Genomic DNA, 27994 nt, shown 5'->3' on the forward strand with positions numbered 1-27994 from the left:
CTCTACGCCTCCTTCCTGCCACCAAACTGTATTTCTCTTATCCTGTAGACCAGTGGTTCTCACCCTTGGGTCCCTAGATGTTTTTTACCTACAACTCCCAGAAATCCCAGCCAGTTTACCAGGTGTTAGGATTTCTGGGAGTTGAAGGCCAAAACATCTGGGGACCCACAGGTTGAGAACCACTGCTGTAGACATACTTTGTGTTCCTTGACCTAAACCTCTTCAACGTGTGGACCTCCAGGTGTTTCAGCCTCCAACTCCCAGAAGTTCTAGCCAGCTCATTCATTGGTCAGGAATTCTGGGATTCAGGTGTCCAAAACACCTAGAGGGCGGCAGGTTGAAGAGGTCTTCTCTCAACCAAGGGTGAGCAATGGACACCTGAGCTGCTTGTGAAGCCCAAGGATTTTAAAAAAAAGTGAAATGTTATTTTTTGTAAAAATCATATTCCCTCCTCAAATATGCATAAGAGGGCCTTATTTATTTATTTACGACATTTATATCCTTTGGGGATATTTTCACCACTTTTTCTCACCTTGGCCATTTTAGGCCCAGAATACCTTATATACTCAAGTATAAGCCGACCTGAATATAAGCCGGGGTTCCTAATTTTACCACAAATAAATGGGAAAACGTATTGACTCGAGTATAAGCCAAGGGTGTGAAATGCAGCAGCTACTGGTAAATTTCAAAATCAAAATAGATACCAATAAAATGGCATTAATTAAGGCATCAGTAGTTAAATGTTTTTTAATATTTACATTATTTAAGATAAGACTTCCAGCTCTGATTAAATAATTATTCTAATCTTCTTCAATGTAAATGTGCTTATGTATCCTTCCAATAATACTAAAGAGAGTAAAATAATAAATGTAATAAAAGTAATATTAAATAATTATTCTAACCTTCTTCAATGTAAATGTGCTTACATATCCTTCTAATAATAATAAAGTGAGTAAAATAATAAATATAATAAAAGTAATAATAATAGAGTAAAATAATGGAAATGTAGAATATAGATATAGATTTGTTTATTTATTTATTTTTATTATTTCAGCCCGAAGGTGACTCAGGGCGGCATACAAATAACAATAATAAAAGAGTAAAATAATAAATGTAATAATAACAATAATAAACTAGTTGCATTAATAATAACAATAAAAAGTAAAATAATAAATTAATAATAATAGAGTATAATTATGTAGATTTGTTTATTTATTTATTTTTATTTACATCTCTTTTATCCCGCCCATTTCAGCCCAAAGGCGACTCAGGGCGGCATATAAATGACAATAATAAAAGTGTAAAATAATAAATGTAATAACAAAAATAGAGTAAAATAATAAATATAATAATAGAGTAATGTAAATTTAATAATAATAATAATAATAATAAATAGAGTGAAATAAATGTAATAATAGAGCTAATTAATGTAAATTTAATAATATATAGAGTAAAATAATACCTATAATAATAATAAATAGAGTTTATTATTATTATAGTTATTATCCGGATTCAGACAGACAGACAGTTTTGGAGCATAATACTCCTGACCTCACAATCGTGTTAAAAAACAAAGTATGGATCATCGATGTCGCAATCCCAGGTGACAGCAGGATTGAAGAGAAACAACTGGAAAAGCTGATACAATATGAGGATTTAAAGATCGAACTGCAAAGACTCTGGCACAAACCAGTCAAGGTGGTCCCAGTGGTGATCGGCACCATGCCTAAAGACCCTGGCCTGCACTTAAACACAATCGGCACTGACAAAATTACCATCTGCAAAAGGCCACCTTACTGGGATCTGCACACATTATTCGCCGATACATCACACAGTCCTAGACACTTCGGCAGTGTCCGACGTGTGATCCAATACAATAGCTAGCAGAGTGTCTGTTGTGGGCTCATCTTGTTGTGTTTCAAATAATAATAAATAGAATAAAATAATAAATGTAGTCATTATAATAATAATAACAAAGTAAAATAATCACTAACTTTGACTCGAGTAAAAGCCAAGGTGGGCTTTTTCAGCCTTAAAAAGTACTGAAAAACTTGGCTTATACTCGAGTATATACGGTAACTTCAATCACTTTTTGCTTCTTTTTAAAGACTTTTTCTGGTCCTGAAATGCTCAGAGGGATGGATTAAATACCTGGCAAAAATACCCCATACGTTCTAGGAGGTCACTTTTAAAAATTGCCAGTGGATAGGTGTGATGGGATTGTGGCCATCCAAGTTCTCCTGCAGGGAATTAATGTATGCCTGTAGCTTTTCACAATGGCACGTTACGTCTTTTAGCAAAGATTTTAGCAAAGACTTGGAGACTAGGACGCGGAACAATGGCTTCAAACTACAAGAGAGGAGATTCCATCTGAACATTAGGAAGAACTTCCTGACTGTGAGAGCCGTTCAGCAGTGGAACTCTCTGCCCCGGAGTGTGGTGGAGGCTCCTTCTTTGGAAGCTTTTAAGCAGAGGCTGGATGGCCATTTGTCAGGGGTGATTTGAATGCAATATTCCTGCTTCTTGGCAGACTGGGGTTGGACTGGATGGCCCATGAGGTCTCTTCCAACTCTTTGATTCTATGATTCTATGATCATCTCTTTCTCTCCAGGCACAGATGCTGCTGCCGTGATTAACTGCCTGCATATCCTTGCCCGCTCTTTGGATGCCAGGTGAGTAGATCACCCAAATATTCCTTCCTCTCGTGCAGAAGAGAGAGCAAGACCGTCTTCCAAACCATCTCCACACCCAAAAAGAGGAGGGAGAAAGTAGCTTCCCTTTCTGCTTTCCCTCCATTTGCATCAACTGGCAGAAGCTTGGACATCTTTCTTCTTTGTCCCACTCACTAGGACTGTGATGAAGTCTGGCCCTGAGATTGTGAAGGCCGGGCTGCGTTCGTTCTTTGAAGGTGCCTCAGACGACATTGAGAAGATGGTAGAGAATCTCAAGCTGGGCAAAGTGTCGCAGTCACGCACCCAGGTCAAGGGTGTGGGCCAGAACATCACCTATACTACCGTGGCACTGCTGCCCGTGCTCACATCCCTCTTCGAGCACATCGCCCAGCACCAGTTTGGGGACGACGTCATGTGTAAGCAAGCAAGGGGAAAGTGGGATGGAATGGGATGGTGCCTCAGTTTGTGTCTAGACTTGCTATTGTTTGAATTAGCAAGCCAAGGTGGTCTGGAAATTTTTGCACTGCAATAATACCTGAAAGGAGCTGCAACATGTCGAAGCGGAGTTCTCATTGGGATTTATTTATTTATCGTGTCAGGAGCGAACCAAAACAGTTGTATTGCATTAAAAACAAACAAACAAAACACAAAGACTTGGTATTCTATTAAATGTCCTTTGACCAGTATCTGGCCATTTGAAATGCTTCTGGTGTTGCTGCAAGAAGGTCCTCCATTGAGCATGTGGCAGGGCTCCGGTTGCATTGCAGTAGATGGTCTGTGGTTTGCTCTTCTCCACACTCACATGTCGTGGATTCCACCTTGTAGCCCCATTTCTTAAGGTCGGCTCTGTATCTTATGGTGTCAAAGTTCAGTTTGTTCAGCACCTTCCAAGTCGCCCAGTTTTCTGTGTGCCCAGGGGGAAATCTCTCATTTGATATCAGCCATGGATTGAGGTTCTGGATTTGAGCCTGCCACTTTTGGACTCTCGCTTGCTGAGGTGTTCCAGCGAGTGTCTCTGTAGATCTTAGAAAACTATTTCTTGATTTAAGTCATTGACATGTTGGCTGATACCCAAACAGGGGATGGGCCAGAGATGTCACTGCCTTGGTCCTTTCACTATTGGTTGCTAGTCCCCGGTAGATGTCAGGTGGTGCAATATCGGCTAAACAGTGTAATTTCTCCAATGGTGTAGGGCGCAGACACCCCGTGATAATGTGGCATGTCTCATTAAGAGCCACATCCACTGTTTTAGCATGGGGAGATGTGTTCCACACTGGGCTTGCATACTCAGCAGCAGAGTAGCATAGTACAAGGGCAGATGTCTTCACTGTGTCTGGTTGTGATCCCCAGGTTGTGCCAGTCAGCTTTTGTATGATATTATTTCTAGCACCCACTTTTTGGCTAATACCCAAACAGGGGTTGGGCTGGAGATATCACTGCCTTGGTTCTTACATTATTGGCTGCTACTCCCCAGCGGATGTCAGGTGGTGCAATACTGGCTAAACAGTGTAATTTCTCCAGCGGTGTTGGGCGCAGACACCCCGTGATAATGCGGCATGTCTCATTAAGAGCCACATCCACTGTTTTAATGTGGTAAGATGTGTTCCACACTGGGTATGCATCCTCAGCAGCAGAGTAGCATAGCACAAGAGCAGATGTCTTCACTGTATCTGGTCATGGTCCCCAGGTTGTGCCAGCCAGCTTTCGTATGATATTGTTTCTAGCGCTCCATTGAGATAATGGAGGGACACATACTAGCCAAATGGCATGTGCAATCCATGGTTCTAAATGGTTCTAAAGTACTTAGAAAACTAAAGTTCTGGTGGTGAAAACTAGGAGGCGCTCGTGCTTTGCTTCTACAGTGTTGCTAAAATTCTGGTGGTGAAAATTTCAGAACTCTAACAAAACTTTCAAAATTTCATTATAAATGGCAGTCATAAAAATTATCAGTAATGAAATAATAATGAAATTTTGAAAGTTTTGTTAGAGTTCTGAAATTTTCACCATCAGAACTTTAGCAACACTGGAGAAGCAGCAGCGCCCCCTAGTTTTCACCACCAGAATTTTAGTTTTATAAGTGCTTTAGAATAATTTAGAAGCATGGATTGCACATGCCTACTAGCCAATGATACAGAGCAGTGCCAACTACCACAAGACTATGTAAAGAAGGAAATGTATGTTTTCGGTGTGAACAACCCCTCTTATTTTATTTTTATTTTATTTTTTTGCTTCTCTACAGTGGATGATGTCCAGGTCTCTTGCTACCGAACTCTGTGCAGTATCTATTCCCTGGGCACAACCAAAAATCCTTATGTGGAGAGGTGAGTGCAAGAAAATGGGAGATTTAAACGTGTTAGGGGAAAACTACTCTAAAATATATAACAGAGTGTCCAAAAATCATACAGGATACAAAAGTTGATAGACTCCACCTGTGTATATATACTAAACTATATTAAACTAAACTATACTAAACTAACTAACCGCTCCTTGTTGAGGATTTGAGACTTGGGCAATTCCAACAAAAGGAAGATTCATTCTTGTTTTTGTTTTCAAAGAGTTACATTTTCCAGAGTTTGGAAAGCTTAATTTTGGACAACTCTTCTGAGAATTCTCTATTTTTGGATATGGTGGGTGTCAGTGTGTATTTCATGTATGATGTATGTTTAAATGTAATTTCATGTAGAAGAATAGTAATTGAAATAGATTTGTATTGCCAGGATGTATGTTTACACAATAGAGTTGAAAACAGCAAAGTAACTAGCTGTGAGAATGTGGCCCTGTGACCCTGAGTTCTTGGTGTGTGAAGAGTTAGGGAGTGTCTGAGATAACTCCCTTCCAGCTCCAGTTTTGCTTTCAAGAGTCTATCTCTTTGTTCTGTGTTCTTAATGTCTGTCTGCTCATGGTGTATGTTGGATTTATGAACTGCTCAAGTAAAGCTGAATCCTGCTTTTTACCGGTGACTCCAGAGTCCATTATTCAGTGCTTCCATGATTCTCTGCTAGCCCTGATTCTAGTACATGATGTCCTCAAAAGTAATGCTTCCTAGCTCTATGTATTCCATGTTTATCAGAGTAATAGCATTTATTTAAAGTGATGGAGGATGTGATACTTAGATGCCATGCCAGCAGGGCTTCCTTAGCATGGGTTGTTGTAGGTTTTTTCGGGCTATATGCATGCCGTGGCAGTCACTGCTTTGTATGTTTTGTCCATTTTCTGCAGGCAACGGCCACAACTTGGGGAATGCTTGGCACGACTAGCAGCAGCGATGCCTGTGGCCTTCTTGGAGCCCCACATCAACGAATACAACCCGTACTCTGTCTACACCACCAAATCACCCAGAGAGCGAGCCAGTGAGTTCAGAAGGAATGGGGGGAGATTATAGGGTTTCCTTAGAGGTCGATTTGCTAGTTCCTTCATCTAAAATATACCCTACAGCACCTGGTATTGGTTGGTGGCCTCCCATCAAGAGCTGATCCTTCATATAAAACATATAGAAAGACCAGGCAGGATTTGGCATCTTCGGGGTGTTGTGGGAACATTATCTTAAGATTGCTACTCCTTAATTCTAAAGCTAATGTTTGCCAGTTCCTTCATCTGAAATATACCCTGCAGCACCTGGTATTGGTTGGTGGTCTTCCCTCCAAGAGGTGATCCTGTTTAATGCCCAAAACCAGGCAGAATTTTGCACCTTCGGGGTGTTGTGGGAACATTATCTTAAGATTGCTGTTGCTTGATTACAAAGCTTAAATGGCGTGCTGTAATGAATCCCTTACTTTAGCTAGCCTAAGGGAGTGGGCCTGGCGAAGCCATGGCATCCATTTTAGGAAAGGGAAACAGGGAGAAGCCATCTTAGGTAGGTTTGCCTTGAGGGTGCGTGTTCCAGTCTTAGAGGGAAAATCAGAAGGCTAGGATTGGCTAGAAAGATGGGGATGGAGCCTAAGTGGTTTAGAGGGGGGGGAAAGTGTCTTTTAATCTGAGGTTTGGTCCCTTTTTAGTCAGTTGGAGTTGGAGTTTGGAACTGTTAGAGAGAAGAAGTGTGGGTGTTAGTCAGAGGCAGGTTTGGGTTTGAGAAGATTGGGTCAGTCTTTTGTGAAGTATTCAGGGTAAATATTGAGAATATAGCTAGAATACTGTGTGGAGCAGTACCGCGTTAGTGGACTGTTCAATTCCTAAGGAATTCAGGGTTTTTGGCTAGATTCCTAAGGAGCATTTTTGGGAGTTACTTTCAGAGAGTCATTTCCTGAAGTAATTTTCTGTGGTGGAACTTTGAAGACTTGTAACCCAGAAGCTTTTAAGATCTTGACTCTAACGCAAACATAAGCTTTTTATGCCAGTATTTTACTGAAACCATTAAGCATTTGTACCTGAATTATTCAAGCCTGCTCAATAAACATTCTAGTTATTTTCATCAACTTAGACCAGCCTCAGTGTGAATACCTTTGTGGTCAAAGCATTGCTAAAGTCAGCTTCACAACAGCCTTTAAGAAAATAGTGGCACAGTGTGTGTCACAGAAGAAACTCTCAAATATTACCTCAGCCTGTTTGATTAATACAGAAATGGTGGCAGCGGAAATCTTTTGAAGAATCATTTTAAGACTCTCAGTTCCAGTGGTTCCCAGTTCCTCACTTTTAAATATACAGTTGGTTCAACAACCATACTCCCTCTACCTTTTGTGAGCTTCTTAATTTTGGCTGAGCAGCGAGCATTTGGGATTATTTTATATATTTCCCTGACTAAAATAGTTTAATTAAAATCTTATTCTTCTCTACTACTCCTCACTGTGAGCGTTATTATATTTTGGTGAGCGTAGCACGTGTTTTGTCATACATGCCTTCTCTTTCATATCCCCAGTCTTGGGCCTACCAAACCGAGTGGAGGAGATGTGCCCAGATATCCCCGTCCTGGAGAAGCTCATGAAGGAAATTAGCGGACTGGCTGAGTCGGGAGCCCGCTACACTGAGATGCCCCATGTCATCGAGATCACCTTGCCAATGCTTTGCAACTACCTCCCTCGCTGGTGGGAGCGGGGCCCTGAAACCAACCCCCAGGGCCCTTGGTGCACCGATGTGACGTCCGATCAACTCAACACCTTGCTAGGCAACATCCTGAAGATCATTGTCAACAACCTGGGCATAGATGAAGCTTCCTGGATGAAGCGGTTGGCAGGTACAAAGGGTCAACGGTCAGAGTGAGGATAGATTTGGAGGAGCTTTTATCTTTGAAGGAGGGATCGGTTTCCAAGGAGTACTGAAGCCTGGATAGAAGGAGACTAAGTAAAGGACAGGTCGACATATAGCCTGGGCTTCTAGTCTGCTGTAGTGAAGAATTGCTATTGGAGTGGCGAAACCGTGGCAAATTGGGGGTTTCCCTTGCCCCAGTCTTCTTTGTGATGCAATTGTTAGTACCTCACATTGATCAGCCGTCAATATGGTCATTTTCAATGAGGTCCCATAAGTAACACTTCGATTGGCCAGTAATTGACAGATCTTGGCTAAACTAATGGAACTGCCAAGGAATAGAATCCTTAAGGAATCCTGGGAAATACAGAAAAGATTGTATCCTATTTTTACCAGCATAGGGTTCAGTCCAATGCATCCTTACATTGGCATCATGTTGAGTACCGCATCTCGGCCTACGAGCCCACGAGGACCTTGAGATCATCCGGGGAGGCCCTTCTCTCGGTCCCGCCTGCCTCACAGGCACGTTTGGCGGGGACCAGAGAGCGGGCCTTCTCGGTGGTGGCCCCCCGGCTGTGGAACTCCCTCCCTGCTGAAGTTAGACAGGCGCCTTCCCTCATGGCCTTCCGCAAGGGCCTGAAAACCTGGCTCTTCGAAAAGGCCTTCAATTAAGTGCTATGCTTTGGAACGACCACCGGAATGGACTAGGACTACGAGACTGATTATGACCCAAACAAGACGAAGCGGATTTTTAGTTTTAGTTTAATTAATTATGTGTTAGTATGATGTATGTTTAGCCCTGAATTTATTGTAACTGTTGTCTTTTTGTTCTATGTTCTGTACACCGCCACGAGTCACCTTCGGGCTGAGAGTGGCGGTTAACAAATGCCAATAATAAATAAATAAATAAATAAATAGTGACATATTTATTTATTTATTTATTTATTTATTTATTTATTTACAGTATTTATATTCCGCCCTTCTCACCCCGCAGGGGACTCAGGGCGGATTACAATGTACATATACATGGCAAACATTCAGTGCCATAGACACACAACATATATAGACAGATACAGAGGCTATTTAACATTCCAGTTTTTTCATGGTATTCTGGCCACCAGGGGAGATGTCACTTCACCATCCATTTGTGACACTGATAGAGTACTTCCTTATTCTTTGCATGCTTGCTGGAGAATTTTGATGGCGTTGTAAATTAGCCTCCGCACGTAAGCGGTACCTAAATTTCCTATTTGATGCAACTGTCTTTCAGGCTGCAAAGGTCGACAGCAAGCTACACAAATTGGTCGGAAGCTCACTCTGACCCGGGCTGGCTTCGAAGTCACTTGTGATCTTAATGCAGTTGACTACCAGCTAGCTGCGCCATAGTCCTGACATACACATGTATAAGTTGCAGTACAACAGGATCCGGTCTTACTACCTAGAGCCCCTGCTGGAGAACCATACTTATTCAGAGAATAAGGAGAAATTGCACATCCTTCTTTGGGGTTCAGATAAAAACTCTATTTTAAAATTGACCCTTTTTACCCAAAAAGCGCTGGCCATCCGTGAGAAGATGGAAGCAGAGAGAGGCGACCTTGCTGCCATCAACAAAACTCAAACTTAAAAACTTAATATGGACACGCCACTAGTTTTACCTACCCTTGCCCCCCACCCTAACCTTATTTTAAGGAATTAATCAATTTTTAATCTTTTAAACTCTTTATCTTGTAGTTGCTCAATTATTTAGGAGTGGGTCGACAGGCCAGTAGGCCATGATGCCTTGTATTCATATATGGTTTTACTGTATGTGTATGTTTTGTATGTTTTGCATGTTTTGATATGGTCAAAATTGACTAATCAATAAAGAATTGTTGTTATTGCTGTTGTTATGTATAAGTTGCATTACGTATTCAGAGTGAAATATTTGCTATTGTGCAGTGGATAGATTCTGCAGAAGCAAAGTTGCATCTGCAACAGAGTAGCCCTTAGTCATCAATATGTGTTGTGCAGTGTTGTTTTACAGCATGGGATTTATTCAGTGCTGGCCTAATATATTGCAGTGTATAGATATTTACCCTTTACTGAGGAGATGTAGGATCATTGCTCCCATAGGCCTGGAATAATAAGAATCAGAATCAGAATAATAACACTTTATTTATACCCCGCCACCATCCGAGGGCATTTTTTTTGCAAGGTTTGGTCAGGTCAGGGGTTATAAATCAGTTCATCATTCCTTGAAGGCACACTGGAACAGCCAAGTTTTCAAGCTCTTCCTAAAGACTGCCACGGTGGGGGCTTGCCTAATTTCTCTGTGGATCACATTCCAGAGCAAAGGGGCCACCGCAGAGAAGGCCCTTTCCCTCATACCCACAAGTCACACTTGCGATGGAGTGCGAGAAAGGCCTCTCTGGATGATCGAAGTCCAAGGAGTTAGATCCGCAGGTTCCAGAACTCATTTAAGTTTCCCAATGTGGACATTACAGGCCCCGCAAGAACAATTAAACCCCTGAGTGTGGTGGAGACTCCTTCTCTGGAGGCTTTTAAGCAGAGGTTGGATGGCCATCTGTCAGGGGTGCTTTGAATGCGATTTTCCGGCTTCTTGGCAGAATGGGGTTGGATTGGATGGCCCATGAGGTCTCATCCAACTCTAGGAGTCTATGATTCTATGATGAGTTTCTGGCAAAAAGTCTTAGGAAGTGCATGTTGGCAGCACTGGAGGGAGAGTTGATTATTTTGTTTCTTGACTGATGTCCTTTCCTTCACAATCTCTTCCATGCAGTCTTTGCACAGCCCATTGTCAGCAAGGCAAAGCCTGAACTGCTTCGCTCCCACTTCATTCCCACCATGGAGAAGCTGAAGAAGCGCTCGGGGAAGGTAGTAGCCGAGGAGGAGCAGCTGCGGCTGGAGGCGAAGACAGAGTCTGAGGATGCTGAGATGCTTATTCGGGACGAGTTCTCGGTGCTCTGCCGGGACCTCTATGCCCTCTACCCCTTGCTCATCCGATACGTTGACAACAACAGGTATTGTGGAGATCAAAGTGTCCTTAGCTGCTGTCACTCTCTCCTTCTTATAATAAGTGTTGAGATTAATTTCACAATTCAGCAGCAGATCAGTCGCACAACTTCAACGCTTTCCAATAGCTTCTTCCTGCACAGTATTTTCAGTCAACTGCTCCCACAAACTGCAGTCACTCTGGAACTCTTTTACAGACACTTGAGCACATGCCCGGCCATTGTCAGTTTTATTATTGTTTTCCCCTCCAATCTAGATGACACTACAAACTTACCACAGCACACGGTTATATCTTGTCTTAGCAGACAGGTTCTTTTAATCAATAACATAGAGCCTTCGACGAACAGCATCACAGCACAAGGAGAGAGTATACACTCTACATGACTTCCTTATATACAATTCTATACATTTACACATAGCAATCTCTGATTGGTTCCCAACTCATTGACTTAACTCAAACCCAGGATTACATAATTCACAATCACCTGGACTAGGCCAGAACACATTCCCCAAATGATTCCCTATATACAGTTAATGCATGATTCAGCATTTCCAATAGAAGCCTATTAGCAGTGCATGACTCAGCTATATTACATTACAATACATTGTAAAACCTGACAATAAGATATTTTTTAAGAATGGGAGATTACCAAAAGTGGAGGGAGAAGAGTAAACAGACAGAATTGGCCCTATATGCCTGACGTATGCTAGCAGGTAAAGATACCTACTTACAGTTCTTTGCACTTTCAGAGCCAATTGGTTGACGGAACCAAACTCGGACGCCGAGGAGCTGTTTCGGATGGTTGGGGAAGTGTTCATTTACTGGTCAAAGTCACACGTGAGTGAACTTTTTAATAGAGGATAGTGTTTAGGTGAGTTCTCGTGAAACAAGCTATCTCACAGGTGGAACTTGGAACCCCTTGAGGTGTTGCACAGGCCGAAGACTACATGCTTTTGTACTCCAACAATGACATCAGCAATAGTCAGAAATATTAAAAATTAGCTAGGTATTTTTAATTACAAAAATGTGAGTCAAGCACTGAAAAGGTTAAATGAATGCAATGGCTCAGCAAAAGCTGCATTTAAATATAAGCAGGTGTGCCTGTAGCTTAGTAGCCTTGGTCTATGAGAGGTCCCTGTGGGAGAAGGGCCACAGTATGAGAAGGCCTCAGTGTTAGTTTACCTCAGTGGGAGAAAGGCCTCAGTATGAGAGAGCCCTCAGTGGGAGAAAGGTCTCAGTGTGAGGTAGGCCTCAGTGTGAGTAGATCTGGTGTGAGAAGCTTTGTTGAGAGAAGCTCCAGATTGAACACCATCCTGTGTGAAGGCTGCTGTGTGTAAAAAAATACTGTGTGAAGCTCCTGTGTTACTTCAGTGTGAGAGTGACGCTATTTATCTTCATGAGAAAGAAGCCCAGTGTGGAAGCAAAGAAGGAAGTATAAAGAACTTTGGGTTGTTGTAGGTTTTTTCGGGCTGTATGGCCATGGTCTAGAGACATTCTCTCCTGACGTTTCACCTGCATCTATGGCAAGCATCCTCAGAGGTAGTGAGGTCTGTTGGAACTAGGAAAAGGGTTTATATATCTGTGGAATGACCAGGGTGAGACAAAGGACTCTTGTCTGCTGGAGTTAGGTGTGAATGTTTCAACTGACCACATTGATTAGCATACAATGGGCTGACTGTGCCTGGAGCAAACTTTTGTTGAGAGGTGATTAAATGTCCCTGCCTGCTTCCTCTCTGTTGGTGTGCTGTTGCAATTTTAGAGTTTTTTAATACTGGTAGTCAGATTTTGTTCGTTTTGTTCACCTCCCAACAAAAGTATGCTCCAGGCACAGTCAGGGCATTGTATGCTAATCAAGGTGGTCAGTTGAAACATTCTCACCTAGCTCCAGCAGACAAGAGTCCTTTGTCTCACCCTAGTCATTCCACAGATATATAAACCTTTTTTCCCTAGTTCCAACAGACCTTATTACCTCTGAGGATGCTTGCCATAGATGCAGGCGAAACGTCAGGAGAGAATGCCTCTAGACCATGGCCATACAGCCCGAAAAAACCTACAACAACCCAGTGATTCCAGCCATGAAAGCCTTCGACAATACATAAAGAACTTTATTTGTGTTATGGAAACCTTGTTCTTGTAACTAGTGCAACCATATTATTTTACTACAAAGAAAACCTTGCTAGGAGGGAGAACATCCCTTCCTTACTTAGGCTCCAAGAAGAGGCCCCAGTCTCTTCCCTTTTTGGTAAATAAGGCGTAACTCATTCCTCTCATCGGATCTCCCGCTTCCCTGCTGCACAGGACTCAATTTATTTTTTTCCTTTTATTCGGTAGAACTTCAAACGAGAAGAGCAAAACTTTGTCGTGCAGAACGAAATCAACAACATGTCTTTCCTAACAGCCGACAGCAAGAGCAAAATGTCCAAGGTAAGAGGCGTGCCAGAGAGTGTGTGAGGGACACCCTTTAGCCAGGGATGGATGGGATGGAGGACACAAGTCTTCTCTTGCCAGGAGCCATAATATCCCTCCAGGACAGAAGAACCTTTGTACCAACAGCTATTAAGTTTGAGTTCCTCAGGACATTGGTCTATAAACGAGCATGGCACTTGAGTGAGAGTTTGAGCTTGTGAGGTAGAACGTCCTCAGTTCCAATCCCAACACAATTAGGAACTATTTTGGGTGTTTTTGGGCAAGCCCTTATTGCTCAATTTTCACTCTGTCTAATAGCTAACATAACAGTAGTCATGCTGGCCTACTCTGAACAGTACTTGTATGAATTGCTACGGTACTGTTTGTGAAATGCTTTGTGTGAAAACTCCCTAGAGTATTTCCTGAGTAACATTATTAGCACTGTTCTTTGCCTTTCCTTGTGGGGTGTTTCTTTTCTTCTTGAATGAAGGTGGCCTCTACCCAAGCCAGCTTGCAAGACCCAAATCCATTTCACTCAACCCTCCAACTCTACCACCCCATTCATAATCAATTGAGAGACTAACAACCCATCTTTTGAAACCTGGTTTGCAGCTGACCAGTTGGGAATATCTGAGAAGAACAGGCTCGGTCTTTGGCCCATCATTGAGTGTATCCCCTCATCTCATGCAACATGTGCATAATTCATTATTCTTTAATTTCTTTGCAGCATTCAGAGATGTGGGTCAGGATTGGCAGTGGTAGAGAGTGAGGGAGTGAGGAGGGAATGGTGGGATAAAGGAGCAAATAGCAGATCAGGGGCAAAACCACTAAAATGTTCTTAATGCCAACTGGTTTCAGATGACCGCCTACATATTTTTAAACTCTTCCAAGGAACGAAAACTAGGAGCTTAGTTGTCCCCTTGTGAACACTGGGTGGAAATGACAGGTTCCCCATCGTGGTCACTGTGAATTGCACATATGGTAATATCTGCGTTTGAGCAGACATATGTGCGAATTCACAGGTGAGCACTCGGGGAACTACGGTTACAGGTAAGCAACCTGTATTTCCCCATCGTGGTCCCTGTGAATTGCACATATTTCTGCTCAGGCGCAGAAATTACCATATGTGTGAATTCACAGGTGATCACTAGGGGGAACTACGGTTACAGGTAAGCAGCCTGTATTTCTCCATCGTGGTCCCTGTGAATTGCACATATGTCTGCTCAGGCGCAGAAATTACCATATATGCGAATTCACAGGTGATCACTCAGGGAACTACAGTTACAGGTAAGCAGCCTGTATTTCTCCATTGTAGTCCCTGTGAATTGCACATATGTCTGCTCAGGCACAGAAATTACCATATGTGCGAATTCACAGGTGACCACTCAGGGAACTACAGTTACAGGTAAGCAGCCTGTATTTCTCCATCGTGGTCCCTGTGAATTGCACATATGTCTGCTCAGGCGCAGAAATTACCATACGTGCGAATTCACAGGTGATCACTTGGGGAACTACGGTTACAGGTAAGCAACACATATGTTCTGTATCAGCCCAATTCTGCCCAGTGCTTAACCTCTTTGTGTGAGCAGCGTTTCTTACTCCTTTGATCGGTTAGCTGAAATGCAGGGAAGAGAAGGAAGAAGCTGGTGGTGGGGATCTTGATACCATCTTGGGCCTGCGGGTTCTTTGTTCTGCATCCATCCTGGGTGTACAACTCCATCTAACCTTTTGTTTCTCCTCTTCTGTCTTGTCTCCCTCTTCTCCCCTGCACCGTGTGTGAGTTTAGTCTGGAGAAGGCCAGGTTAGAGAAACAACGGCCCTTTTTGTTGTCGTCCTTTGGGCCACGTGGAGACCGCATGGCGCAATGCGCATCTCTGCCGGGACCCTCCCCTCTCTCCTTGCTGGAAAATGAAGCGGGAAACCCTCCGAGGCAGGGGGAGAGGGAAGGGGACGTGGCTGCATGAACCATGGCGAGAGCACAATGGCTTTCCGCAGCTCTGGCAGCAACGCATCATGCATCCGATGGGTTGGCACCAATGAGCCATCAAGCACCCCATTGGCAGGGCTGACTTTCTCTCACGCACTTAAACAAGACTCCGTTGTGTAGATGGCAACGTTGCGTTTTTGGAGTCTCTCATGCCATTCCCTTAGCATTGAAAGGTGTCCCTTATTGCAAGGGATGCCTTTTATTTGAGGAATGGGAAGCTTGTTCCTTGTTACAAGGGCTGTCCTTTATTTAAGGGGCAGAAAGTTTGTCTTTTCATATAAGAGATGTCTGATTATGATGGCTGGAAAGCTTTTCCTTTTTTACACTCCAAACAAGATGCCTAAAAATCCCATATTTAAGTATGTGAGCCCTTCATAAAGACAGAAATGTGTGCACCATATATACCGTATATTCTTGAGTATCAGCCGATCCAAATATAAGCCGAGGCACATAAATTTACTACAAAAAACTGGGAGAACGTATTGACTTGAGTATAAGCCGAGGGTGGGAAATGCAACAGATACTGGTAAATTTCAAAATAAAAATAGATACCAATAAAATGACATTAATTGAGGCATCTGTAGGTTAAATGTTTTCGAATATTTACATAAAACTGTAATTTAAGATAAGACTGTCCAACTCTGATTAAACCATTATTCTAACCTCCTTCAGTGTAAATGTGCTTACTAGGCCTGGGTAACAACGGAAAAATTTGTTTCTAAAATCGATTCGTTTTTTGGGGGTTTTTTGGGCGTTTCGTTATTTAAAATAATTACAAAATTTTCCTCTTAAAAAGTTCGATATTTACGAAATTTCGTAAATGTGAAAAAAAATTACAAAACATTAACAAATCGATTTCCGAAACAATAACGAATCGATTCGTTAATGGCGGACGCGACCGCGAAATACGCTAAAAAACCTCCAAAAACTTCTGAAGCTTCCCTCTGTTGTTGACTGTTGGTGTGATATTATAATTTTTTTTCACTAATTAAACCATAAAACTGGCCCAGACATGCGGAAATAATAACGAAACGACCTCGGAACAATAACGAAACGAATACAATAACAAAATACGAAGCATTTACAAAACGTGTTTAAAAATTCGTTTTTTTAAAAAATTGCTCCAGAATGGTTCGTTATCGTTTTGTAATTAAAAAAATTAACAAATTATTAACGAATTACGAATTAACGAAACGAAACCGCCCAGCCCTAGTGCTTACATGTCCTTCCAATAATAATGCAAAATAATAATAAATGTAATAATAATAATAATAATAATAATAGTAGTAGTAGTAGTAGTAAAATAATGGAAATGTAATAATAACAGTAATAATAGAGTAAAATAATAATAAATATAGTAAAATAATAAAAGTAATAAAAATAATAATAGAGTAGAATAATGGAAATGTAATATGAGGGTTGAATGAAAAGTAATGCCTCCACCTTCGTAACTCCTCAGCAGATGGCAGTACTTTTATGCGGCAGGTACTGGCTTGTTCGGTAGACTCTCCTCTACAGTTCCATTTTGGTGGGAAGCCTTAGCATTGAATGGTTGTATTGTTAAAGTGCAAAGTATGGAACCCTGCACAGACGGTCGATCAATGAGACTTAAGCAATGTGCATTCATTGAATTCTTGACAGCAGAAGGTGTCATCCAAAGGAGATTCATCAGAGAATGCAAGCTATTTATGGTGATTGTGTTGATGTGAGTACTGTGCGTCTTTGGGCGAATAAGTTTAAAGATGTTGAGGTGGGAACATCTGACTTGCATGACAAACAAAGAGTTGGACGTCCTGTGACAGCAACCACCGAGTTTCACAAGCAAAAGGTTGACAAATTGATTCAGGATGATCATCATATCACTCAGAGAGAAATTTCAAGCCTAATCAGCATTTCACAAGAACGTGTGGGTCACATTATCTTTGCTTGGCTATCTGAAGATCTGTGCACGATGGGTACCCAGGATGAGAGAACTGTGAAACGCTGGCTGTGGAAACAGAGTGTCGATTTCTTCCGTGACAGCTTCAGAAAACTTGTTCATTGTTGGCAGAAATGTATCCAATTGTCTGGTGATTATATGGAAAAGTGAATAGTGGTAGTTAAAGAACACATTCTAAGGATTATTTCTGTATTTGATTTATTAAAATATTCCCATCCAAACCCAAGTAATGAAGGTGGAGGCATTACTTTTCATTCAACCCTTGTAATAACAATAAGAATAATAACAGTAAAATAATAAATGCAATAATAATAAATAGAGTAAAATAATAAATGTAATAAAATAATAATAATTACAGAGTAAAATTATAAACAACTTTAACTCGAGTATAAGCTGAGGGAGGCTTTTTTAGTCTTAAAAGGGGGGCTGAAAAACCTGGCTTATACTCAAGTATATACAGTAAGTTATGAGTATAAACAAAATGTTAATTTTACAGATACATGGCCAAGTTAACTGATACCAATATAGGCTGAGTATCCCTTCTCCCAACATCTGAAATGCTCCAACATTGTCCACATGGATGGCCGAGATCATGATACAAACTTTGTTTCATGCACAAAATTATTGTGAATATATAATACATAAAATTACCTTCTATCTATGTCTATAAGATGTATATGAAGTGTAAATGAATGTCATCTTTTGACTTGACTCCCAGTCAAGATCTGAAACCCAGGACATCTCTGGCCCCAAGCATTTCGGACAAGGGATACTCAATCCGTACTTCTCATTTGGTCCATAGGTAGAACATGACATTGTTAATAGCTATTTCCCACTTGCCAGTCCATATTATGAATTGTAAGATTATTGTTTTTGGCAACACTACGTTCTCCTTATCGGACTGGGTTGCTTTAGGGCCCCAGGTTTTTGGAGGCCCACCTTGAAAACTGACCTTTTCTGTCTTGTACATCCCATTCCTCTCCCAGCATGCCTTAGAACCCCCTCCCTATAACCTGGACCCACGTTGTCTGGGTTCCTTTCTCTGTCGGCCATCCCAGTCTCCACCCTTCCCCTCCAGAGCCCATAATCCAACTGCTGTGACATCTTTTGCGGGAGGGAGGAGGTGCCCGCGATGCCACATGTGGCAGATTATGTGCCTTGGCTACCAATGGCGCTGTGTGTCTCGTGTGTGGTTTATGTCGTAGCGATTAGAAAGGCTCTCTCTTGCAAGGCTGACTCGGGGAGGGAGGGCCTAGACCGTGCTGAGTGGGAAATGTCTTGGTTGTGGTTTTATTGTTGTTTGTTTTTCCTTCTAAGGAGGGGTGGGGAAGAGGGAGGGAAACCCAACTTTATACTAGTCCAAGCCTCTCTTTCCTCATGAGATTCCATGTTTCGTTGCCTTTCATGCGGCCGCAAGAATCCCAGGTGCTTGGCCACTCGGGCACCTGAGAATTTGCAGTCCAAGAAACCAGCAAAGGTTTTCTAGCCCTGGCTTCTTTTAGATTTCAGCTACACTCCAGGCATTGTTGTACTATTATTTATTGATTAATTGATTTATTTCATGCATTTCTACCCCGCCCTTCTTCCCCCCAAGGGGGGGCTCAGGGCGGCCTCACATCAGCATCATATGATGCTGTCAGCATATAAACAACAAGGGTTACAATTAAAACAGTAAAAAAATCATTAAAACACAATATACAGATATATTACCAAGTTCATTAAACAATAAATTATAGATTCTAGTTAAAACCATGACCAAGTTGGGTAAATCCAATGTCGCATATGTCCTGACTCCAATTGTTGCTATCCGTTAGACGAATACCTGGCTCCACAGCCAAGTCTTCAATTGTCTTCTAAAGGACATTTCTGTATACGAAGCCACACGATCTCTTCATTCATCTGGAGATGCCCTGCTCTCGATCCCACTTGCATCGCAAGCGCGATTGGTGGGGACGAGGGACAGGGCCTTTTCGGTGATGGCCCCATGACTCTGGAACTCCCTCCCCAAGGACATCAGGCAGGCCCCAACGTTGGCAGTTTTTAGAAGGAGCTTGAAGACGTGGATGTTCCAGTGTGCCTTCCCAGAATAAGGACTCCCAAGCAATATGTCCCAAACGCACTTTATGAGAGAGTTAGTACTGTCTGCACGCCCACCTATCTTTAAAATATCCAACCTATTTCCCTGGACATGCCCAGCATTTCAAAATTTTAATTCTTACATTTGGCCCTGCCACAGGTTTTTAATTGCGTCATGTCATTATTGTATTGTTTTGCTATGTTATGAGTTATTGTATTGTTGTTGTTTTGTTTTATGATGTATTTGGGCTCGGCCTCTTGTAAGCCGCACCGAGTCCTGCGGGAGATGGTAGAGAGTATAAATAAAGGTATTATTATTATTATTATTATTATTATTATTATTATTATTATTATAGGAGGGAGGTGGCCATCCTGATGTCCTTAGGGAAGGAATTCCACAGACGGGGCCACTGCCGAGAAGGCCCTGTCTCTCGTTCCCACCAACGGCATTTGTGAGAGTGGTGGGATCAAGAGCAGGGCCTCCTCTGGAGATCTTGTGATGGTTCATAACAGGAGATACGTTTGGACGGGTAATCTGGGCCAGAATCTTTTAGGGCTTTAAAGACTAAAACCAGCACTTTGAATTGTGCTCGGAAGCTGATCGGCAGCCAAACTGATATTACTAAACTCTGAAAAACAAACAATGCCTTTCTCAAATAACCCAGGCACCGCCAGATCCCAATACTAGTAAAAATATAAAAATAATGTATTTATTACCCGCCTTTCCTGATAGTTCGAGCGGGCCTCCTAATATTTTTTAACAAGCACAAGTCTTGTTTTTCCAAGACTCGTACTTGGAAAAATTGTGGTTTTGAACCACATCCCTCCCCTCAGTGCAGCCATCCTCCATGCTGGTTGGGGGATTCAAAGAACTGTAACCGCCAAAAGTAAGTTTTCCAAGCACAGTCTGAGGTCTGCTGACTTCTACCGCCTTCTCAAAAATCCCTCAAAAACATAACTCTTTCCTCAACTGAATGCCTCATCCCCTTTTTGGACTTCCCCTTCCATGTCACCATCATCCATCCACTTCACATTTGTCCTCCAGTTGTTTGCTGCCATGCTTTGGATCTCATCATCTTTTCTTCTTCCCATCCCACAGCTATTTTTAAAAGTATTATTTCTGGAGGCTGTTACAGAGAGAACTCTTTATAGGAAAAACATGTGTATTGTTGCTTCTGAAGTCCGGTATTTATTTTTGTCTTCAGTTAGTGGAGCCAGTAGCTGGTGCATGATGGTGGTTTGGATCTGTGTACTTCCAGCAGAAATATCTCAGAAGTGACAATGAACAGATCCTTTCTTTCTTTCCTAGTGCAAGATTCTGTGTGTTTACATGTGTATTAAAGATGTTTTTAATACACCTAGAAGACCTTCTTTAATGCACTTTTGTGTTTCATGTCTTCTAAAAGGCTTTTGAATTTGTCATGCTTTTTATTCATTATCTTTTTGTTGTACTTTTCATTATTCAATGCAAGATGCCTTGGGTTCCATTTCTGGGAGAATGGCAGGATAGAAATAAGATACTGTAGTTAGAGCAGGCACGGGCAAACGTCGGCCCTCCAGGTGTTTTGGACTTCAATTCCCACAAATCCTGAATTGTGAGCATTGAAGTCTGCAATATGTTCTTGGAGAGCTACAAGATCTCCTGAATCCTGAAGAAGAGCATCCTTTTGAAGACAGGATGATGGACAACCTGTCTGTAAGTGTCAGAGAACAAGGTAGAGATCAGAAAGAGTTTCAAGCGGGAATGGACCAACTTGTGGCCTCCAAGTGTTTGGACTTCAACTCCCACAAATCCTGAATTGTGGGCATTGAAGTCTGCAATATGTTCTTGGAGAGCTACAAGATCTCCTGGATCCTAATTGAAGAGCATCCTTTTCAAGACAGGATGATCGATGACCTATCTGTAAGTGTGAGAGATCATAAAGAGTTTGAAGCAGGAATGGTCCTACTTGGGCCCTCCAGGTATTTTGGACTTCAACTTCCACAAATCCTGAATTGTGTGCATTGAAGCTTGGAATATGTTCTTGGATGACCTGTCTGTAAGTGTCGAAGAACATAGGAGAGATCAGAAAGAGTTTCAACCAGGAATGGGCCAACTTGTGGCCTCCAGGTGTTTGGTCTTCAGCTCCCACAAATCCTGAATTGTGGGTGTTAAAGCTTGCAATATGTTCTTGAAGAGCTACAAGATCTCCTGAATCCTGAAGAAGATTATCCTTTTGAAGACCTGTCTGTAAGTGTCAGGGAACATGGTAGAGATCAGAAAGAGTTTGAAGTGGGAATGGGCCAACTTGGGCCCTCCAGGTGTTTTGGTCTTCAACTCCCACAAATACTGAATTGTGGGCATTGAAGCTTGCAATATGTTCTTAGAGATATACAAGATTTCCTGGATCCTAAGTGAAGAGCATCCTTTTGAAGACAGGATGATCGATGACCTATCTGTAAGTTTCGGAGAACATGGTGGAGATCAGAAAGAGTTTGAAGCAGGAATGGGCCAACTTGGGTCCTCCAGGTGTTTTGGACTTCAATTCCCAACAATCCTGAATTGTGGGCGCTGAGGACTTGCAATAGGTTCTTGGAGAGCTACAAGATCTCCTGGATCCTGACTGAAGAGCATCCTTTTGAAGACAGGATAATCGAAGACCTATCTGTAAGTGTCGGAGAACATGGTAGAGATCAGAAAGAGTTTGAAGTGGGAATGGGCCAACTTGGACCCTCCAGGTGTTTTGGACTTTAACTCCCACAAATCCTGAATTGTGGGTGTTTAAGCTTGCAATATGTTCTTGGAGAGCTACAAGATCTCCTGGATCCTAACTGAAGAACATCCTTTTCAAGACAGGATGATTGATGACATGTCTGTAAGTGTCAGAGATCAGAAAGAGTTTGAAGTGGGAATGGGCCAACTTGGGCCCTCCAGGTGTTTTGGACTTCAACTCCCACAAATCCTGAATCATGGGCGTTGAAGCTTGAAATATGTTCTTGGAGAGCTATAAGATCTTCTGGATCCTGACTGAAGAGCATCCTTTTGAAGACCTGTCTGTCAGTGTTGGAGAACATGGTAGAGATCAGAAAGAGTTTGAAATGGGAATGGGCCAACTTGGGTCCTCCAGGTATTTTGGACTTCAACTCCCACAAATCCTGAATTGTGGGTATTGAAGTCTGCAATATGTTCTTAAAGAGCTACAAGATCTCCTGAATCCTAAAGAAGAGCATCCTTTTGAAGACAGAATGATCAATGATCTGTGTTTGAGATCATGGTAGAGATGAGAAAGAGTTTGAAGCGGGAATGGGTCTACTTGGGCCCACCAGGTGTTTTGGACTTCAACTCCCACAAATCCTGAATCATGGGCGTTGAAGCTTGAAATATGTTCTTGGAGAGCTATAAGATCTTCTGGATCCTGACTGAAGAGCATCCTTTTGAAGACCTGTCTGTCAGTGTTGGAGAACATGGTAGAGATCAGAAAGAGTTTGAAATGGGAATGGGCCAACTTGGGTCCTCCAGGTATTTTGGACTTCAACTCCCACAAATCCTGAATTGTGGGTATTGAAGTCTGCAATATGTTCTTAAAGAGCTACAAGATCTCCTGAATCCTAAAGAAGAGCATCCTTTTGAAGACAGAATGATCAATGATCTGTGTTTGAGATCATGGTAGAGATGAGAAAGAGTTTGAAGCGGGAATGGGTCTACTTGGGCCCACCAGGTGTTTTGGACTTCAACCCCCACAATTCCTAACACCCTCAGGCCCCTTACTTTTCTCACTTAAGTGGAAAGGGCCTGAGGCTCTTAGGAATTGTGGGAGTTGAAGTTCAAAACACTTGGAGGGCCCAAGTTTGCTCATGCCTGTGTTAAAGGATTGTTGGGTTGGGTTCAAGCCCATCAGTTCATCTGGCCAAGACGTACCCTTCTTGTAAGCAACCCCAGGTGCAGTGTGCAGTTAGGAATTGTGGGAGTTGAAGTCCAAAACACTTGGACGGCCAAAGTTTGCCCATGCCTGTATTAAGAGTCACAACTCAGCTTCGTTGGATGCTTCCCTGGAGGTTGGACCCAACAGTTGACTATTCATCCTCTTCTTTCCTTCAAAGGAACCTTCCCGTAATCTTTCCAAGTCTACCCTTCCCTTGCCCTCACATGGCTGACTCCCAAGCCAAGGGGGTGTTTGGCCATTACCTTTCTGCCCAGCTGACCTATTGCTCTGCTGTGGAATGGCCCGAGCAGGAGGACTTCCCTCCCTTGTACTGATGTCTTTTGTTCTCTCCTAACACCTTTCTTCCAGTCGGGTGGCTCAGACCAGGAGAGGACGAAGAAGAAGCGTCGTGGGGACCGCTACTCTGTCCAGACCTCGCTCATTGTGGCCACTCTGAAGAAGATGCTGCCCATCGGCCTGAACATGTGCTCCCCAACTGACCAGGAGCTGATCAACTTGGCCAAGATACGCTACTCCCTGGTGAGGGGGCTTGGGCATAGATTGCATTATAGATGAATGTAGCACCATCTCTTGACATCTGTTTACGTGGCTCTTTATAAAGTCACACAACACAATAGGCAGCAAGTCCTGCCCAAGACTGGTTTGAATCTGAGGAGTGGGGTGAGCTCCGTCTGTCAGCTCCAGCTTCCTGTGCAGGAACATGAGAGAAGCCTCCCACAGGATGGTAACACATCTGGGCAACGTCTTTGCAGACAGCCAATTCTCTCACACCAGAAGTGACTTGCAGTTTCTCAAGTCGCTCCTGACATGAAAAAAAAGATGAAAAAGAAAACTTTGGGGTGGTTTACTTACTTACTTAGGCGATCCCTCGTTGGCCGAGTAGGATAGTCTTCCAGGATCAGTGTTTTGGTGGGTCCGTAGGTGACTGTGGAGCCCTATTCTTGATCTGCATCTTCTCCCACAGTGAGGGCATCGGTTTCCAGATGGAAGGCGGTCTCGGTCAGAGTTGGCTTGACGTGCCTTCCTCTTGGCATGTTTCTCTCTTTTACCCTCCATTCATGCCACTTCAAATTCTGCAGCACTGCTGGTCACAGCTGACCTCTAGCTGGAGCACTCAAGGGACAGGGCTTCCCAGTTCTCAGTGTCTATGCCAGAGTTTTTAAGGTTGGCTTTGAGCCCATCTTTAAATCTCTTTTCCTGCCCACTAACATTCTGTTTTTCGTTCTTGAGTTCGGAGTAGAGCAACTGCTTTGAGAGACGGTGGTCGGGCATCCGGATAATGTGGCCAGTCCAGCGGAGCTTCAATGCTGGTGGTCTTTGCTTCTTCCAGCACACTGACGTTTGTCCCTGTCTTCCCAAGAGATTTGCAGGGGTGGCTTAATGCTATTGTATTATGGGGACTGTAGTTTTACAAGGTCTTGAGCCTTCCCTGACAAATGCCTCACCAAACTGCAAATGCCAGGATTGCATTGCATTAAGCCCTGGCCATTAAATTAGAGATGACATCCCTCAAGCAAGAAATCCAAATGCTTCCCCTTTTGCTTTGGCCCAGCACTAAGATTACCGTATTATCTGAATCTAATGCGCACCCTAATTTTGGTGAAGTTATTTAGCCCAAAAAGGTGAGCATTAGATTTGAGTTAACAGGATATTTCGTTTGGTTCTAGACCACCTCTTTAGGATATCGTTCTTTCCACGGTGACTTTCTAAAGTAATAACAGTGTCCATAAATAAAAAACCAGCCAACAATTTCAAACACTTCTGTGAACAACTTAGTAAAGGTAAAGTGTTCCCCTTGACATTAAGTCTAGTTGTGTCTGATTCTGGGGGTAGTGCTCATCTCCATTTCTAAGCCGAAGAGCCGGCGTTGTCCGTAGACACCTCCAACGTCATGTGGCCAGGATGACTGCATGGAGCACCGTTATCTTCCCACAGAAGCGGTACCTATTGTTCTACTCACACTTGCATGTTTTCGAACTGCTAGGTTGGCAAAAGCTGGGGCTAACAGTGGGAGCTCACCCTGCTCCCCAAATTCGAATCGCCAACCTTTTGGTCAGCAAGTTCAGCAGCTCAGCGGTTTAACCAGGGGTCCTGTGAACAGCTTAGTTCAGGTGGGACGGTTGTCATGTTCCTTTGCTCAAGTGAATGCTCTTTTCTCTTCAGAAAGACACCGATGAGGAGGTGCGTGAGTTCCTCAACAACAACCTACACCTTCAGGACAAGGTGGGTGCTGGTGCTGTGTAAAGGAATACATGAGCGATTTGATAATATGCTAATGAGATTACTATACAAACCAAGCTAGTTTGTACTTTCTGGGCCAATGTGGTGATGAGATCTTGGGTGTCAATTCCAAATCTGTCAATGCTCTCAGCTTTCAGGAGATGTGACAAATGGGCCGTGAGGGCACGCAAGAGGCTGGGGTGTTAGCTAGTGTTACAAAATGTGTAGGTTGCCAGAAAACCATTGTCTCCACAAACTCCACATACTGGAGATTGTGGATGTATTCCAGTTTGGCCGTTTTTCATAATAATAATAATAATAATAATAATAATAACCAACAACAACAATCGAAGAGAAACAACTGGAAAAGCTGACCCGATATGAGGATTTAGAGATCGAACTGCAAAGACTCTGGCACAAGCCAGTCAAGGTGGTCCCAGGTGTGATCGGCACACTGGGTGCAGTGCCTAAAGACTTTGGCCTGCACTTAAACACAATCAGCGCTGACAAAATGACCAGCTGCCAGCTGCAAAAGGCCACCTTACTGGGATCTGCACGCATTATTCACTAATACATCACACCGTCCTAGACACTTGGGAAGTGTCCGACGTGTGATCCAATACAACAGCCAGCAGAGTGTCTGCTGTGGATAATCTTGTTGTGTTTAAAATAATAATAATAATAATAATAATAATAATAATAATAATAATAATAAACCTTATTTGTATACTGCTCTATCTTCCCGGGGGGACACAGGGCGGTTTCCAAGCAACAACATCAAAACATACAGAGTCACAACATGAACAAAAAATAACAGTAACAGCAACATAAGCATGGAATTACCCAACAACACATAATATTAAAGGGAAAAATCCTGCCTGCTCTTCGTATCTATTTGTTAGGGCAGGGGTCCTCAAACTAAGGCCCAGGGGCCGGTTACAGCCCTCCAAGGTCATTTACCCGGCCCTCGCTCAGGGTCAACCGAAATGACTTGAAAGCACACAACAACAACAACAACAACAACAACAGTCCTATCTTATCAGCCAAAAGCAGGCCCACACTTCCCAATGAAATACGAATAAGTTTATATTTGTTAAAATTATTCTTCATTTTAATTATTGTATTGTTTTAAGTGTTTTTGCACTTCAAATAAGATATGTGCAGTGTGCATAGGAATTCATTCATTATTTTTTTTCAAATTATAATCCAGCCCTCCAACAGTTTGAGGGACTGGAACCTGACCCTCTGTTTGAGGACCCCTGTGATTGAGGATCCCTGTGTTAGGGCATGGAAAAGGAATGGGTCAGAACAATTAAAAGACACAAATTGAAATAAGATGGGACCAGCATTTGGGTACAGTACTGTAATAGTCAGTCAGTCAGTCAGTAGCCTTTATTTCGGTAAACAAACCATCGGCTAAGTCAAGTGAAAGTAGGATGATGAAATACAACAATGAATCATAGAATCATAGAATCATAGAATCAAAGAGTTGGAAGAGACCTCATGGGCCATCCAGTCCAACCCCCTGCCAAGAAGCAGGAATATTGCATTCAAATCACCCCTGACAGATGGCCATCCAGCTTCTGCTTAAAAGCTTCCAAAGAAGGAGCCTCCACCACACTCCGGGGCAGAGAGTTCCACTGCTGAACGGCTCTCACAGTCAAGAAGTTCTTCCTAATGTTCAGATGGAATCTCCTCTCTTGTAGTTTGAAGCCATTGTTCCGCGTCCTAGTCTCCAAGGAAGCAGAAAACAAGCTTGCTCCCTCCTCCCTGTGGCTTCCTCTCACATATTTATACATGGCTATCATATCTCCTCTCAGCCTGAACAATTAATAACATCACATTTGGCTTATAATTAATAAAAACAAGTATCACCATTCGCTATCGGATGAATGACTGTCTATATAATCTAAAACAGGAACTGATTGCAAATTAGTAATAAGTCTCCCGAGTACTCTTTGTTACACTCAGCCTTTACAAGTTATTCATGAAGCACTTGCGGCTTTTTGCCGCTGCAAACAGAAATTTGGCCACCTGTTCCGTTACCCTTTTATCAAGATCAGACAGCAAATAAGTGTAGTACCAACTTAGGGATCTTCCTGGCCACTTGGTGAGTAGAGGGGATATTAACTTTAGGCTGTCATCCTTGTAAATTGTGCAAATAAAAAGTACATGTATTACAGTCTCAATTTTACCCTCCCCACATGGGCAAACTCTGTGTTCGTAATCAGTCCCTCTATCCTCTAGTATGGCTGATTTGAGGGTATTGAATCTGGCCCAACTGAAAGCAAGGCAAAATTTTGGGATGTTTAAATTTTCTAAGTATTTGGCACCTCCCAAAGAATTAAATGTTAGGCCTAAACTCAATGGAGAGCATGTGGAGCACGCCAGAGTCATTGAGTCCTGTTTGTCTATGTCACTGATTCGTTCCGCTAAGATCTGCATTCTCTTTTTATGCTCAAAACTGCTCAGTATATTCTCTGAGAGGCCCATCTGCCTGAGTTTCTGATTTAGCGCTTTGATTCGGTGGGATTTGAAGAGGTCTTTTTGAATCAGATATGTATATCCCGCTTCAGGCCC

The 27994-nt window shown here is 42.6% G+C and overlaps 1 protein-coding gene across 15 annotated transcripts in view; it reads left to right on the top strand.

The window, feature by feature from the left end:
- Positions 1–27994, top strand: part of LOC132780560 (ryanodine receptor 1) — a 259347-nt gene that overhangs the window by 166352 nt on the left and 65001 nt on the right. For 11 of the 15 annotated variants that reach the window (XM_067461902.1, XM_067461908.1, XM_067461905.1 and 8 more), the window contains 11 exons: positions 2612–2672; positions 2850–3088; positions 4912–4993; positions 5892–6022; positions 7525–7839; positions 10630–10870; positions 11613–11700; positions 13195–13287; positions 15056–15070; positions 23543–23713; positions 25358–25417. In XM_067461902.1, coding sequence (XP_067318003.1) covers positions 2612–2672; positions 2850–3088; positions 4912–4993; positions 5892–6022; positions 7525–7839; positions 10630–10870; positions 11613–11700; positions 13195–13287; positions 15056–15070; positions 23543–23713; positions 25358–25417 — 1496 coding nt within the window. The remainder of the gene's footprint in view (positions 1–2611; positions 2673–2849; positions 3089–4911; positions 4994–5891; positions 6023–7524; positions 7840–10629; positions 10871–11612; positions 11701–13194; positions 13288–15055; positions 15071–23542; positions 23714–25357; positions 25418–27994) is intronic. The other 4 variants (XM_067461904.1, XM_067461910.1, XM_067461912.1 and 1 more) reach the window with 1 other exon arrangement.

This window comes from Anolis sagrei, chromosome Y (genome assembly GCF_037176765.1).
Source record: "Anolis sagrei isolate rAnoSag1 chromosome Y, rAnoSag1.mat, whole genome shotgun sequence".
NCBI lineage: Eukaryota > Metazoa > Chordata > Lepidosauria > Squamata > Dactyloidae > Anolis > Anolis sagrei.